Below are 16,267 nucleotides of genomic sequence, written 5' to 3' on the forward strand. Positions count from 1 at the left end.
GTGTTAAGAACTAGATTTGAGTTAGGATTAAGGTATTTTTTTTGCCTTGATAATCATATTTTACATCAAAAGAAAACTGTCGTTTAGACAAGAGTTAAAGTTATTACTATTATTTTTGTTGGTTTGTTTTTGACAGGAGGCGATGCTGCATTGACAGATGACATCACAGCTGATGGTCAGAATGGAATTTCATTTATTCACCCAATGGGAGAGATTTTTCTGCAGCCTCTGGCAGGTGAGACTGAGCGTGGCACCCTACTCCTGCATCTTTATATCGAGAGGTTTTAAGAGATTAGCGGAGGATACAGGACGCAAAAGAGCAAATACCATTCCCAGATGGAAACCTTGAGATGCTACTGAATATTTTTCAGAAGGTTATAACTGGATGATTCGCTAAAACGTTTTGTACAAGTCTTTGTACAAGATCAGATTTGAGTGCTTATTCAAGTACTAAATAGAGTAAAGCAAGAAAGACCAAGTGCTTCATACTTTATCAGCTAATAAAGCCAATGAGATGCAGCTGAAAGCATGTAGCACCTTGACATAGGTTTAAAATTGTGTGATCATGCTAGAGTTAAGAGGAAGACTCCAGCAAAGTAGAATGGAAAACAGCAGAGCTAAAGTAAAAGTTTGCTAGTAACAGGAAATTCCCACTCTCATGAGTTCATCGTTAAACGGTTTAATAATATCTATGTAAGGCCAAACCAACACCGACTCGCTGTGCTCGCTCGGCCCCCGGGCGACACTGTATTAAAAACAGACACAACTCTGTAATGAAAATCTCTGCGTGCGCTCAGATATTTGTGAGCTTCCCTCCCTCCAAGACATCTACAGGAAGCGGTGCCTGAGGAAAGCGGGGAGGATCATCAAGGACTCCAGTCACCCCAGCCATAAACTGTTCAGACTGCTTCCATCAGGAAGGAGGTTCTGCAGCATCCGGTCCCGTACCAGCAGACTGAGAGACAGCTTTTTCCATCAGGCCATCAGACTGCTGAACACGTCATAGACACCTCAGCTTCACTACTGGAACTTTAACATTATGCACTCCACACTGTATATAAATGCCACTTGTTTTGCACATATTCAACTCTGTATATTTTATATATTTTATTATTATTATTATTATTATTTTATTTTATTTTTTTACTATTTAATTTGTAAAAATGTGTATACACACACACACACACACACACACACACACGTAGGAAAATATTTAGTATACACATCCAGAAATGCATACACTATTATATATTGTACATATATTTATTAGTTTCAGGTTGGCCATTCTTGTATTTTGCTCGTTTGTGTTGTTGTGTTTGCACATCTCTGTTGCTTGTGGGGCTCGCACACAAGAATTTCACTCGCATGTGCTGTGCCAGTGTGCCTGCACATGTGATGTGACAATAAAAAGTGATTTGATTTGATTTGATTTGATATTTACCAAAAATGTCATCAGCGAACAGTATGGGTTCAAATTGTGGTCATAAATATTTTGTACGTGTAAATCAGGATTTGTATGTGTAAAAAGAATTTGTGTGTTTGTAAAAAAGATTTGTGTGTGGACAAAAATACGTGAGAAAGTCTGCACTCAAGTTTCAAGTACGAATTTTGACCCTATTTTTCTTCCTTTCATCTGATTGGCCAATGTCATGTCAATCACAAATTTAACTATCCAATCAGAGAACAGATGGGTTTGGCTGTTGGCGGGGTGCTTTTTTGAACTGCAGGTTCTTGAAGGGAATAAATGCCCTTTTTCATGCCAGCCCAGCGTTTTCCTTCATCACCACGAAGGAAAACAGTCTGTGGTGGTCTGAGTTTGGTGATTTTTGTGTCACAGGTTTACGTGCTTAATACAGGGACCTCCTGAACCTTTTCAACAGCGCTGCGAACCTCCGTGAGCGGGAGGGGGGGGGGCAGTGTTGTGGAAATGACAGTCTTCACTAGTGGGGATACTTACAAAGCTTTCTTCGTTATGAATTATCATACATGTTTTTATTGAACATTTGAAGAACCAGCAAAAAAAACAGAAACTCTTGTAGAGGACAAAGTCAGAGATAGAAACGACAAGGAGCAGGTGCATCTAGTACAGGTAGAGCTGCTGCAAAAGCCCACAGAGCTCAGCAGCCAGCGCAACAAATTCTGGATCCTTTGCTTTTAGTTAGCAGTTAGCATTAGCAGCACATGCTGCGCACTGTGACTCACAGCAATGGTTCCGGGTCAGCCCTGACTTTGTGTTAAACTAATCCTAAAGTAATATTGGTATTTCTAACCACTGACATACCACAACTTTATCATTTCAACATCTGCTGAAAGTAAGGGGACCTAGCTTCTTGCAAAACAAACTCGGGATCTCGCAAAACTTTTGCGAAATCTCGCAAAAGTTTCATACATCTCCGAAAACGTCGGAGCACTTTTGCAAATATGTGATGTCTTGTAAACCGAGCAGAAATCTGACGTTTACACAACTACATTCACGCCTCAAAATATCTTAAAAGTGTATTTTGTGACCCAGAAAGAGTAATATTACAACTAAGTAGCTGTTGTTGTTGGAATTCAACTTTTGCGAGATCTCGCAAAACAAACTTGGGATCTCACAAAAGGTTTGCGAGATCTCGCAAAAGTCTTAATTTTTTTTTCTCCCATGTCCCCTGCGGGGCTCCGTACAAACCTGATTTACAAGTACAAAATATTTATGACCACAATTTGAGCCCATAGAACAGAGGTCATTGCCTGATTAGTGTGTGATTAATGTTTAATGCCATAAATAAGGCTACAAACTGCAGGCTCAGTATGTGTTGGTCTAAGATAGCACCATGCATTGTGTTTTTGTGACAGCAATGTGAATCTCAAATGACGAATCCTCAGGTTCATGTAATACTTCTAACAGCTAAACCAGTCAATGTCTCTCGGTGTGCTTTTGTCTAAGTTTGCTTTGAACTATATTTGTGGGGTCACAAATCCAGGAGACCACAGTACATGCAGGGTTCAGCAGCTTTGTGAGGACCAAAAATGCTGGATCCCACAAGCAGAAGTGGCTGTTTGGGTTAGGGTTGGGCAATCAGTTGTGATGAGATGGTTTAGTTTAGACTAGGGGATTAACTAGGGAATGCACTACCTGTATATCAAGGACAAGTCCTCAGAAAGGTGTGCAAGGATATGTGTTTGTGTGTTAATTGCTTTTCTATCTGTTTGTATGAACATTTAGGAGTATATTCTCATGAATATATGGGCTTATTTTTTTCCTATTTTTGTTGAAACTAACAGCCCATCTGATTCTCATTATTCAGTGGGAGGAAGAGGAAAGTGGCTAATTCACAGCGTCATGCAGCCTGTTGCCTTCGGCGCCAACAGACAGGCCTCCATTCTCGTGTGAAAGACTTTGTTGTTTATGCAGTGTGCCATGCCACTTTAAAACACAATGTCGGGGTCTGCAACATGAAACACATTCAAAGCATGATCAGGGGGGAAAAAGAGAGAGAGAGAGACATTATTATAATAATTAAATTTCAAGGCAAATGCATTTTTCTCTGTGATGTAGTTAAATGATCTCTCGCTTTAATTGAAGGATGAGTTTAATAAATCGAGGACACATGGAGAAGCCCTATTTTTCTTCCTGTTAGAAAACTGCATCATTAAAACAGCGAGGCTCTTCCTACGTCACAATATAGTTTATCAATTAAACTAATTATAGAAAGAACATTAAAAAAATGCAGCTCTGCTGTACTGTATGCATAAATTTGCAGTAATTGTTTTCCAATAATTAAAATCCTTTATTAGTTTCAAATTATATATATATATATATATATATATATATATATATATATATATATATATATATATATATATATATATATATATATATATATATATAATATTTAACTTAATATAACATATTAATGCCAGCAACACACTTCAGCAGCAGTGGGACACACTTTTACCAACGTTTGTCTGACTTTTGTAGGCAGCCTTAGCACCTGTTTACCAGGAGATTTTCATCAGATTTTCAGATGTGTAACATCATGTCATTTTCATATCCACCATATATGTAGATGGTGTAGTGTACACATGCACTGATAATGTAAAAATATGTGTTTAAAACAAAACAGAAAACCTGAATGTATTACAATCATTTTCTGTAAAAGGAACACACATGTGGCAGAGAGTGGACTGAACGCAGGGTTCAACAGACAGAAATAAACTCAAAATCCGTTTTATTTAGCTGATAACAGGCAAGGTAAACAGAAAGAAAAACAGGAGCAGGATAAGCATAAACTAACAAGAGGCAAATGAGACCAACAGAAACTCACACACTAAGAGGGAGAGCACAACAAAGAACAGAGGGAGATGCAGATGTTATAGACACAAGAGGAGAGTGGACACACCTGGAAGCACAGCTGAACAGAATCTAACAAGACAGGGGAAGAAAAACTGTACATGACATACACAACACGACAATCAAAATAAAATAGGAACTAACTCACATACTGAGAACCAGACTAAGACATGTTAACTTGACACAAGGACCAGACGTCCAGCCATGTCACAATGGGGACCCAAAAAGACGAAACACAAAGATTAGTGATGATTACGGGAACTCGACCAGACAACCACAGAGACAGGCCAAAGAGAGACACGACTAGGACAGACACAAAAAGGGATCTAACATAATTGAACAAGAACCAAGAAGAAGAAATATAAATAACAAAATTCAAGGGCACCAATGAATACTAAAGTCAAGAGTCATTAATCAAGAACTAGAACATGAAAATCTTCTAGTTCCAAAGAAACGGATAATAAGTCCAACACAAATTCAAGATAACTGGTTGGAGAGCCAGGACCATGGGCTATAACTCACCAAGGCAACCCATCAGATGTTGAGAAATTGTCTTCTTTTTGTTTTTATTTTATGTGCTCATTTTGAATTTGAGGCCAGCAACACGTTTACCACTTTGTTGCATCATCTCATCATTTAACACTCTTTAAACACTCTGTAAAAGCTTGGGAACCAAGAAGACCCACTGCTGTAGTTGCAGAATTTTATAGAGTGTCCCACTTCTTTTGGAAAGGGAGAGAGGTGGGGGTTATGAATGTATTAAAAAGCTATTTGATCACAAGCACAAGATGTTCTTGACATGTGATGTGTTAGGACAATAACAAGTCTGATTTTATAGTGTCATGGAAAGATCAAAGTACTATCTGGATCATCTCCATCTACTTATTCTTTAATTTGTCATAATTGTGCTTTCATTTAAAAAAAACACAGTTTTATGTACTCTGTTTTGTGGGAGTTTTTGTTTAAGGATTACCTTTTAGTTTGGTGGTCTAGTTGGAATTTACTGGGCAACAAAGGAGCAGTGTGGCTTTCATTTTATAGCCAAAACCTGCTATACTAAAGCTTGTTTCTCTGTGCTACAAATGTCTTTTTCCCTCTATGGCACAGATGAATAGGCTGCAGAGCTAAATGTGTGTTGGTTTCATCCCCTCACTCTCTAACAAATAATTTTCCTTTTGATGTTTGTGTTTATTTCCTGTCTTCTTTCTAGCAATGGAAAGTCACGGTGAGTGTGAGATCAAGGTGCAGCTGAACTGCAGCCACTGTCAGACGCAGAGCTGCAAACGAGAAGCAGATACTCACCTCATCCTCTGCCTCTGTGATGATGATGATGAAGTCCTGGACACTGACAACGTTACATGTTCTAGGCCTCCAAGTATGTCTGTAAAACCCAGCAAACGGTCTTGCTTTTACTTGTGAGCCATGATATGTCAGACGTTTTGTTTTAATGTTAGTTTTAATGACACGTTTAATCCCTCACAATTCTTTCCCATCTAAGCAGCTAACAAACACTAATTGACCATCTCTGCTCCACCCCTCCAGCGACTCAAAGCCCGACTCCACCGGTCCCGATGCCGACATCCCTGATCCTGGCTGTTGTGGTCTCCACCGTCGCCAGCGGCTTTGCACTGGTCTGCGCCGGCGTCATCCTCAGTAAGAGACTCCTCCAGTTCTGTGCGCAGTCTGTGCCCTCCACCTTCCACCGGCTGTGAGCACAGCTGGGACACGCAGATGCTTCCAGATGTTACTAATAACAGAAACAGAAACAACTTTGATAAATGTTGGTTTAAATGCCCTTCGCTGGCTGTGCGGAAGATGACTAAAGGAGCGATGGCAAAGATATGGTTGTGAATTATTAGACGCTGACAGTGAGCACAGTATGAACACTCATTACAAGCACTCATTCCAGGTAACGCTCTCTTTTCTCTGGCTGTATGTATATACAGTATAAATAGGTGAAACTAGACTATTTTGCTGATGAGAGGCGATAAAGAGGTGACTGTTAAATACCGTATTGTTTATATGCTGTATTCAGTGCCTGCAGTGGAACGATTGCTCTCGTGGAAGCATGAACCATTTTCGAGACGTGCTGTAAGTGTCTCGCTGCATGAATTCATTCTAAAAAAAATGCTGATTATAAAAAAAGCACAAGCAGAAAGAGTTGACATTTAAGTTTCTTTCAGTATGAGTGGGTTTCTGTAGCGGTAAATGTCAGCTGTTATAATTTATTGTCTGTAAAAAACAAAAAAACAAACACAGAAGTGATTATACAGACATGAAGATTACAACAGTATTTGAAAATGAAGAACTGTGATAAGAGATTAGCCTTTTTTGTCATTTTGAGAAGCGCGCAGCGACAAGCGTGAGTTGAGCTGAACCCACGGGCATCGACTCCGTGATAAGAGGATAGAGCAGAAATTGTTCCTCTTTAAAAGTGTTAAATGCTATCCACACAAAGTGCTATGATATGGAGTATTAGAATAAGTAGGTGCTTGTTTGCTGAGCGACAAGGTTACCAGAGTTTCTCTTGTAGGCTGCGGGTTTGAGACAATCAGATGGTCAGGCAGGCTGTAAAATGCTAAAATAGGAGTAATTAGGGAATTAACCATTACATTTGTATAGCTTTAATTTAACTACTCTGTAGCAACCACACTTAAAACAGGAAGCTCAAGAAAGAAGAGAGGGATTCTGAGACAACCACATTTTGACAATGAACATGGTCTCAAAGGCTGCTATGCAAAATATACTGTTAAGTGCCTTCTTTTGTATACCAAATCTCGTTTGATTAACTCCAGACACTTTATACAAATACAGTTTTAACAACACGTGGAGTCATTTTCCAGTAATGTAGGACAGTGAGGGATTATACAGCTAATAACACTCGGAGCACCTTTGTCACCTTTTGTGACAACTGTGTGCTGCAGACTTTATGAGAAGGGAATCCTCTAACAAGAGCTTTGTAAAGGTGTGCGTGTATAGCAGGTTCTCTTTCTCTCTCTCTCTGTTGTCCTTTTCATGACCTCACTGAAAACTCAAATATTAAGCAAAGCTCAGCTATTTTCCCACAGCGCGAATTGATGAGAGTAAACTTTGTGTCAGAGCCTCTGGAGGAATCGGCGCTGCGCTGACTTCCTGCAGAATAACAGCTACACTCCCAGCTCCCCGGGGGTTTAAAGCAGCCTGACAAGAAAACCAGGCATGACCAAACAGTTGGGACTTTTTAATGAAGTAATGCACGTAAAAACCTCCTGTAAGGAAAGCGATACGGAGTAACTCTTACAGATTTAAGAGTAATGTGGACATTTCACCTCCTGGCAATGAAATCCGAGCAGAATAATGGCCGTTTTCCAGCCGAGCCTGAAGCAGAAGGTATTTGAAAATTTATGTGGTGACCTCCACCTTCACACTCCCCCCTCAAATTTCCGTTTCGCCACAAGCTTTATTCTGAATCCCTTATATCTCATGATAGCTTAGCATGAAACGTTTAACCTCCCATTTTAAATGACACCCTTAACGCACACAGTGCAGTGAAACAGTGCTCTGATGGAGTCGAGTGTTTCTATTTTTTTGTTATCAGTAAGTGCTAATGGCTGACCATTAAAAGATGGCGATTTATGTTGGATGTGGTTGGTTTTCTGTCAGCAGAAGTGAGAGAATATGTCGATAAAGTGCGGCGGACTTGGTGAAAAGCGACGTGTGAGAGCTGGAAGAGGCGAGTTATTCATCAGATAAATGTCCTTTTAGGATAAAAGACTGCAGTCTGCATTTCTGCTGTGAAGTTCTTCCTTAAGAAAGTTTGAGCTCGGTGTAATTAAACATAAATACAACCCCGCAATCAGCTTATCAGAGTGTAATCTGACAGACGATAATTGCAGATACGGCGGTGCTACTAGTGGTGCGTACTGGGCCACTATATGCAAAATGGAACACTAACTGCATTGTGTGTAAATGTGTGCACTTGCTCTTAAATAAATCAGTTCCTAAACAAAGGCTGATGACATTCATTTTTATAACATCTGCTTTAAAAAAATACATATTTGGGGAGGATGGGGTGTTTTTACTGGAGCGTGTTTAATCTTTTAAAAAAGGCAATGAACGTACACACACGCTTCAGGTTAATGGTGTCTCCTTACCTGAGCTCTCCCCCATGCAGGGAGGTAGTCTGTTCCCTGGGCGCCCCATGTCCTTCACCCCCACCTCTTCCTCCTCCTCCTTCTCCTGCTTCTCCTCCTTAAAACTCCCCTTATCCCAACTCCTGAGTCCCTAGCATCTGCACCGGGCGATGGCTCGACGGCACCTCTTACCTGCACGCAACGCCCCCCCTCCCTGGCAGACTACCAACCTGCATCGGGGACATGGGCTGCCTCCATGGCGGGTGAGTCCAAACTCACTGGCACAGACAGTATAGGAGCAGTAACCAAGGAGAGGCCATCCCACATGCATGTCAGTTAGGTTAGTGGCTTTAGAAAGAAGCCAGCTCACTTGACTTCTGAAGGCAGCTCATCGTCTCTGCTTGAGGCTTCAATAACTGCTACTAACATAACATAACGTGTGAATTACAGATCCATACTGAGGGTGGTGTTTGAAGAGGTAGAACTCCAGTGTTGGAGAAGTGCTATGCAGAATTGGTGGAGTATTCTTTAAGAACAAAAATGAAGCCCTTTTTGCCATATTTTTATAGCTTTATTCCCACTAAGAATGTTGTTTTAGGATTGGAAAAAGTTATTGAGATGTGGCTTGATCCCTCCTTGTGTTGCCGCTCCTACATTCAGACAGATGGTCAGGAAGATCCTTCTGCCACTTACATGCACTTGTAGGGTCCTGATTAAAGTTTGCTGATAATTTTTGTCAAGGGTTTGTCGACTCTTTAATATAACAAGCTTGTTCGTCCCTCTGCCTCGTCTTTTTCTGCAGTGTGGTACCGCAAAAAGAACGACCTGCATGCAGTGAGGGGGCGTCTTCAGAGTCCCGAGTATAAGCTGAGCAAAATCCGTTCCTCCACCATCATGACGGACTACAACCCAAACTACTTTTTCACCGGCAAAGCCGCTTCGTTCAGTGAGCTGAAGGAAGTGCCACGCAAGAACATCACCCTACTGAGGTATGACACAAGCGGACTCAATGTTAGAGTGCCAGTTTAAGCTTCTGCTCTCCACCAAACGTGTGCCTTCGTTTCATTCGTTGTGTTTTCTCTCCTCTTTAGGGCCCTTGGTCACGGAGCCTTCGGTGAAGTCTATGAAGGTCAAGTTCTGGGGATGAGTGGTGATGGCAGTGCTATGCAGGTGGCCATAAAGGTCAGCCACTCATATTTTCTTAAATATTTGCACTTAAATGTTTAACAATGACACCTCGCATGTATGTTCCGTACTTATAATCCCATAAGTGGTGCTTCTGCTTCTCAGAGCTAAAGGTCATGGAGATGCTTTCACTTACAAAATGATTGTTGGCTTTTCTTATGTTGTGCAAAGACTGTAGCACAAAATGACTAAAAAAGAAGAATGCAGATTTGCTCAGCGTCCCTGGATAAGATGCTTTAAAAGGCACACAGTTTAAAAAGGGAAAAGCAAAAAAGCAGAGAGAGCACCGCATGGGGTTACCTGCTTACAATGCTCTGCTGATTAGGTCTGAAAATTTATATTTCCCCTTAAAAGTAGCACACACTCAAATTCTCTTTCTATTCTGCAGACTCTACCAGAAATCTGCTCCGAGCAGGATGAAATGGATTTCCTGATGGAGGCTCTGATTATGAGGTGCACGAGACAGCAACCATACACTTCCTTTGTGCATTACACACACACACACACACACAAGAATTGTCCCTCAAAGACAATCGTGTCTGCAGGGGTAAATTTTGAGCTCAGGAAAATGTGTGACGTTAATTGGTTTCTAGCGGGGGTTGCTCGGGCCTGGGTGGCTCAGTCGGTAGAGCATCAGACTTTTAATATGAGGGTCCAGGGTTCAAGTCCCTGTTCAGGCGTGCTTAGTTTACCTAATTTCCTTAGGTGTTAATAAAGTATTATGATTTCCCGTCTGATTTTGTTAAAGTCTACTCTATTTACAGGTCCATCCCTCAGTCAGCAAGTGACAGTTTTAAATACTTGTATTCTGGCTGATTGAAAATTGAGACTTTTTTGTAGTTGTATAATAAGTTTATCATTAATGAGATTTAAAAAAATAAACACTAAAAAAGAGGCAAGATATGACAATATGACACAGTGTGATTATTTATTTAACAAAATTTAAGCCAAAATGCAGAAGCAGCGTGTGAAAAATTAAGTCGCAAACTTCTGCCAATCTTCCCAGGAGTGGACATCTGTCATGGTCCTGGGTCGTGCGACCCAGTGTTTTGTGTTTAGTCTATTTTGATGTTTGTTGATTGTTTAGGTTCTTTAAGGTAGTCCAGTCCTTTTGTAGTTATGTTACCCTTGTATCAAGCCTCCCTTGCCCTTCGTGTGTTTATGTCTGTGTGTCTTGTATTGTCAAGTTCATGCTGTCGCGTCTGTCACCTCCCCCTGTACTACGTCTCCCCGGTTCATGTCCCATGTTTCCTGTTTTACTTTGAAGGCCTGCATTCACTGTCAGTGTATTCAGTTTCACTCCTCCTGTCCTGTCGTTAAGTTCATGTATATCAGCTGCGTTCCCATGTGTGGCCACTTCCCCTGATCATCCCTCATGTGTATTTAGTCTCTGTGTTTCTTACAGTCTGTGTCGCGTTGTCTGTGTTCCCACCCTCCATGTTTCCATGCCCGGTCTGTTGTAGTCATAGCCTTACCTTAGTTCATTCCCAGTTTAGGTTTCTGTTTAGTTATTGCTTTTGAGCTGCCCTTATTCTTGTTTGTTTCTCTTGCGTTACCAGCCACAATAAAAGGCTCGCTTTTGTTTAAAGTTTACTCCCGTGTCACTCGTGTCTGCACCTGAGTCCTCCACGCACTCTCCACACGGTCTGTCACAGCGGACCGTGACAGACATCCCAGTAAATTCAACCCAAGCTCAGACCCTCCAGCGCTCAGAATAACGGCAAAAAATCCAAGAGCTACACTTTAGTTACATTTTGTAGACTAAGACTAAAGAAAGGTTTGGAAAGGTTTTGTTTTGCGGTCACAGGACCTCGGCACCTTGCGGTCATTCAAAGGAGTTGACCGTGAACTCCTTTATATAGCTAAACTAAGATTTACAGATGTGTCACAAGAGTCACAAGCACATGCTCTAATCCACACACAAATAAGCAGCAATTTTACCACACGTACAAATGCGTGCATCCATACCTTCGCTGTATGATGTAAACAAGTTTGACATCCAGAGTGTAAAGGAAAGAATTCCTCCACAACAATTGGAGAGTCGAATCATGGGGTGCGCTTGATTTTTCACACTCTGCTTCTTCATTCTGGCTTAGTTTTTGTTAAATACATAACGACTGCATTAACATGTGTTGTTCTGATGGTTTTTGAGGTTGTATTTAAATTATTTTTTAGACCTCATGAGGACCAGATTGTTTTTATTATTTATTAAATCTTAAAACCTTACAATTGTACTTTCTTGTTACCATCAATGTATATTTAAGGACGTCAAAGTCATCTTAAGCCTTCTAAACAAAACACCCTGTTGTTAACTGTCCATGCAGCAAGTTCAGCCATGAGAACATTGTGCGCTGCATTGGCGTCAGTCTGAACATCCTGCCGCGCTTCATCCTGCTGGAGCTGATGACCGGAGGAGACATGAAGAGCTTTTTGAGAAGAAACAGGCCACGAGCGGTGCGTCTGTACTACACCTTTACATGTGTGTTTGTGCCTGCAAGCTCTGTGTGTTTACGTCGCACACTAAACTGATCTGTGCTATGTCCAGGGCCAGACCTCGTCTCTCACCATGCGGGATCTGCTGCGCATGGCCAGAGATATCGCCTGTGGATGTCGCTATCTGGAGGAGAACCACTTCATACACAGGTTCGGATTCGCACCCAGTTTTCGCAGCTTAGAGCTCATAAAAGTGCAAACTCAAAGCGGTTTTTCAGCCACGGCAAAAAGGAAATGTGTTAGCAGAGCTACGCTGTGGTGAAATCTGCATAAAAATGATTCATTAGACATTCTGTAACGCTGCATATGTTGCTTTAAACGAAACCTCTTGCAATGCGACAAAAAACACAACAACTATTATTTCATTTTGACTGCAGTTTGAGTTTGTCTTTGAGCAATTTGCTTCTCTTAATTTGAAAAATGTGTACAATCATTTGCAAGCACGATCAATCATGCATTTGAAGGTTTTTCAAAGGCCTTCGTTTCTTCATTGCAAACCACAGTTCTGAACATTTTCTGCGGCAACAAATTTGACAAAGTAACAACAAGCTTCTCTGTTTCGTGTCATCGCACAGATAAATCATGTAAAGGATTTTGTGTTTTTCAGAGACATCGCTGCCAGAAATTGCCTCCTTACCTGCCCTGGGTCGGACAGAGTGGCTAAGATTGGAGACTTTGGCATGGCACGAGATATTTACAGGTTCATATACGCTACTCTAAATCTGCAGTGGCGCCCTATCCACCCATAATTTAAGATGGATTGATGTGGTTATTGGAGTGTGGCTAAATAGATTTTTCATTTCCCTCCACAGGGCCACGTAATTTACTTACATTTCAGTTCGTGGCCTTTTAGCATTTACCATTTGTTCTTAACTCAGCCTAAATGTACCCTGCCTTTCTTTCTTTGTTTTCCAGAGCCAGCTATTACAGGAAGGGCGGCCGGGCCATGCTGCCAGTTAAGTGGATGCCACCAGAGGCCTTCATGGAGGGGATCTTCACCTGCAAAACTGACACATGGTATAAAGTCTACCACTAAATACCAGTAGACAAAGAAAATCACAAGACAGCTGTTGTTAATTTTGAACTGTATACACTTTGCTTTTGTCTCGACACTGGGACACCATGTTCGGAAATATATCATTTAGAAGTGCCACACATTTGTAGGTCTTTGGAAATATCATGCGGTCATGCTAACTGTTCTAACACTACAGTGATTATTCAGACGTCTGAAAAATTTTCTGGACAATAAAACAACTAATACCAGATGGCGAACTTATTGTAATCGAAAACAGACGCTGGCAATGAAAGAAATTTACTTTGCAGCGGTGTCAAAATGCAAAAAAACAAAACAAAACAACAACAGAAAAAAAAAATTCTCACGAGGCATGAAAAGTATTCGCCAGCGAAACTGAATTCGATTTTATTAAAAGCCTATATGTGGTCAGTACGATGCCCTGCAGGGAGGTTTCCACAAACCAAACATGTCTACTCCTAGTAGACAAAGCTAGGGTGCGTTACATCAAGTGAACATCTTTTCAAAACCAGGACAGCATTTGTATTCAAGACACTGAGCCAGCCAAACAAAGAGCACTCTATTGTTGTTAGGAAAGCGCAGTGGCTGTAATGGTAGAGGAGCGGCGTCCAAACCGCTTCTCCTGTGACAGTGCAAGTCAAATATTTAGTTTGGGGCAAACCATTTCAAAACCTCTATTTGGTAGAGTGAAAGAGAGGGTTGTTTGCAGATCAGAAAGTTAAACCCTTATAGAGGAGAGACCGCAGCATAATGGATTTGACCAGCAGTCTATTAAAATCCGAGGATATTGATGGAAACGTGCACAGAGGCAGCTACAGTTGCACCGCAGTTCGTCCCTTCAAAGCTGTTTAGACGGGGAATCATTCATCGGCAAGATATCTCCTCTGAACAAATGAAGGAAAAACAAAAAAAACACACGAGTGTTGCAGCTGCTGCGGCTTTCCAGTCATGTATGAATGTGAGAGTGAATGAATAGTGGAATTGTAAAGCGCTTTGAGGGGTCCCGAAAAGCGCTATATAAATGCAATCCATTATTATTATTATTATTGGTTAGCAAAACTCAACGCCAGTGATCTACTGCCCCAGGGGTGTCAAACATAAGGCCGGGGGGCCTGAATTGGCACAGCAAAGACCCCAATCCGGCCCACTGGACGGCTTTGGAAAATGTGAAGCAGTGCGTTGATTTTTCAACTTTTAGTTGTGTTTCATAGATTTTAAAGCTTTTCCTATTAATCAAGACCCCCCCCCCTCCCCCTCCTCCCCCATTGGCATTCATATTAGAACAAAGTGATTAACTAACAGATTATGTGACAGGAAAAATCCCTGTTTTCACACTGTCTGCTATGGAAATGTCTGTTTTTCTGTGAATGAACCAACACTTTATGATTAGAATTACAGAGCAGTCTGGAAAAATGAACTACAAGAACAATTTTATTCATTTAACCTGTAGTTTTACTGGGCCAGCCCACTTAAACTGAGCTGTATGTGGCCCACAATGTGAAATGAGTTTGACATCCCTATACTGCACTGTTCGGTGTAGCAACCTGTAACTGGATGTTGTTGGTAAGGTTAGAGTGTTTTTTGCTCAAATGCAAAAATGATGCTTTACAAGCAAATAAAAAAAAAAAGGCTTACAAAAGAAGAGGCAAACAACGGGGAGTAACAAGGCCTGCAGGATTTTAGAAAGCCAAAGAAATTAATAAAACCAGAGGTGGTTACTAACACTGTTCCACTAGAATACTAATTTAGAAGAAGAAAATAATACCCTGCCCAAAACAAAGTAAACCACAGCAGGAGTCTCACTCCTAATGTCACTAACAATGAATAATCTTTGATCCTTTGTCTAGTGAAAGTCAAGTTTGTGGAAATGGGAGAGCTAAACCTTAGTAAAACCACCTACTATGGTAAATGGCCTGTATTTATATAGCGCTTTACTAGTCCCTAAGGACCCCAAAGCGCTTTACACAACCAGTCATCCACCCATTCACACACACATTCACACACTGGTGATGGCAAGCTACATTGTAGCCACAGCCACCCTGGGGCGCACTGACAGAGGCGCACTGTAGATACACTTTAGAGTAGCTGTACTGGGAGATTCACTGGGTTTTTTTATATATTTGTTCTGGTTGGGTAACACCTCCATGGTCATTGCCAGGTGTTGAACAGTGTTGGACATGGTTATCAAGGTGTAAAAGATGTTACACAACATTTTCAGGGTCTCTTGGGGACTCTTATCAGTTAGAGTCGGGAGCAGGAAGCAGAGTGATTGAGATCTGGGTCACAGGGGGTCATGACAAGCACACAACTGAGAAAACAGAGAGCTAGAAAAACAAAAACAAGGAGATTTCTACACGAATACTTAAACTCGCTGCACTCTTAATTCAGCAGGGGAAAGAAAAGGGCAATTACAAGCATTTATTTTGTCAAAAGAAACAAAAGAATCACCCTGAATGGTGTCAACTTCTATTCAGGAAAAAAATTTTGGTTTTGTGTTTGTTCGTGTTGTTTGCATTTGTTGTTCCTTGTCTGAGGAACATTACAGTAGAATAAATTTAGCACTCAAAGACAACTTCATCCACTCAGTTATTGATCGATGTCTCCCTCTTCAGGTCATTTGGAGTTCTGCTCTGGGAGATCCTCTCGCTGGGTTACATGCCATATCCTTGTAAAACCAACCAGGAGGTCCTGGAGTTTGTCACCAGCGGAGGCAGGATGGATCCTCCCAAAGCCTGCCCAGGGCCTGTGTGAGTACTGACTCAAGTTGCGGTTTCTGTGGGCTTTTTTTCTTGGTATTTTTTTAAAGACATAATAATGTTTGCTTCATCTTCCACCTTTGATGTGATGTTGATTAAACCTGCTTCTTTTGTCTACTCAGTGAGTGATAAACGGGAATTAAGGAGAAATTCAGAATTTCAACAGTTGTTCATTTGCTGGTTGTTTCTCTGCTTCTGTCGATTACTGTTTAGCTATCGGATCATGACCCAGTGTTGGCAGCACTGTCCTGAGCATCGGCCCAACTTCTCGACTATCCTGGAGAGAATCAACTACTGTACTCAGGCATGCATCTTCTCTAGATATTTAAGACTGCTAAGGTTGCTTTTTTGTGTC

General features: G+C 41.2%; 1 protein-coding gene and 1 non-coding gene across 2 annotated transcripts in view; both read left to right on the forward strand.

The window, feature by feature from the left end:
* The window catches only part of ltk (leukocyte receptor tyrosine kinase), a 71,242-nt gene that overhangs the window by 51,490 nt on the left and 3,485 nt on the right, over positions 1-16,267 (forward strand). Inside the window, exons 17-28 of the mRNA XM_086273970.1 lie at positions 137-235; positions 5,544-5,708; positions 5,876-5,986; positions 9,248-9,434; positions 9,537-9,627; positions 10,019-10,083; positions 11,955-12,084; positions 12,176-12,273; positions 12,731-12,823; positions 13,039-13,140; positions 15,769-15,903; positions 16,126-16,216. Of these exons, the coding sequence (XP_086130096.1) occupies positions 137-235; positions 5,544-5,708; positions 5,876-5,986; positions 9,248-9,434; positions 9,537-9,627; positions 10,019-10,083; positions 11,955-12,084; positions 12,176-12,273; positions 12,731-12,823; positions 13,039-13,140; positions 15,769-15,903; positions 16,126-16,216 (1,367 nt within the window). The remainder of the gene's footprint in view (positions 1-136; positions 236-5,543; positions 5,709-5,875; positions 5,987-9,247; positions 9,435-9,536; positions 9,628-10,018; positions 10,084-11,954; positions 12,085-12,175; positions 12,274-12,730; positions 12,824-13,038; positions 13,141-15,768; positions 15,904-16,125; positions 16,217-16,267) is intronic.
* On the forward strand, positions 10,238-10,310 carry trnak-uuu (transfer RNA lysine (anticodon UUU)). Its single transcript has one exon. It is a non-coding gene; the product is annotated as a tRNA-Lys (tRNA).

Source organism: Aulonocara sp. 'chitande type north' Nkhata Bay, linkage group LG19 (assembly GCF_057382095.1).
Source record: "Aulonocara sp. 'chitande type north' Nkhata Bay isolate Kocher_YH1m ecotype deep benthic linkage group LG19, A_spYH_male_GT1.1, whole genome shotgun sequence".
Classification (NCBI taxonomy): domain Eukaryota; kingdom Metazoa; phylum Chordata; class Actinopteri; order Cichliformes; family Cichlidae; genus Aulonocara; species Aulonocara sp. 'chitande type north' Nkhata Bay.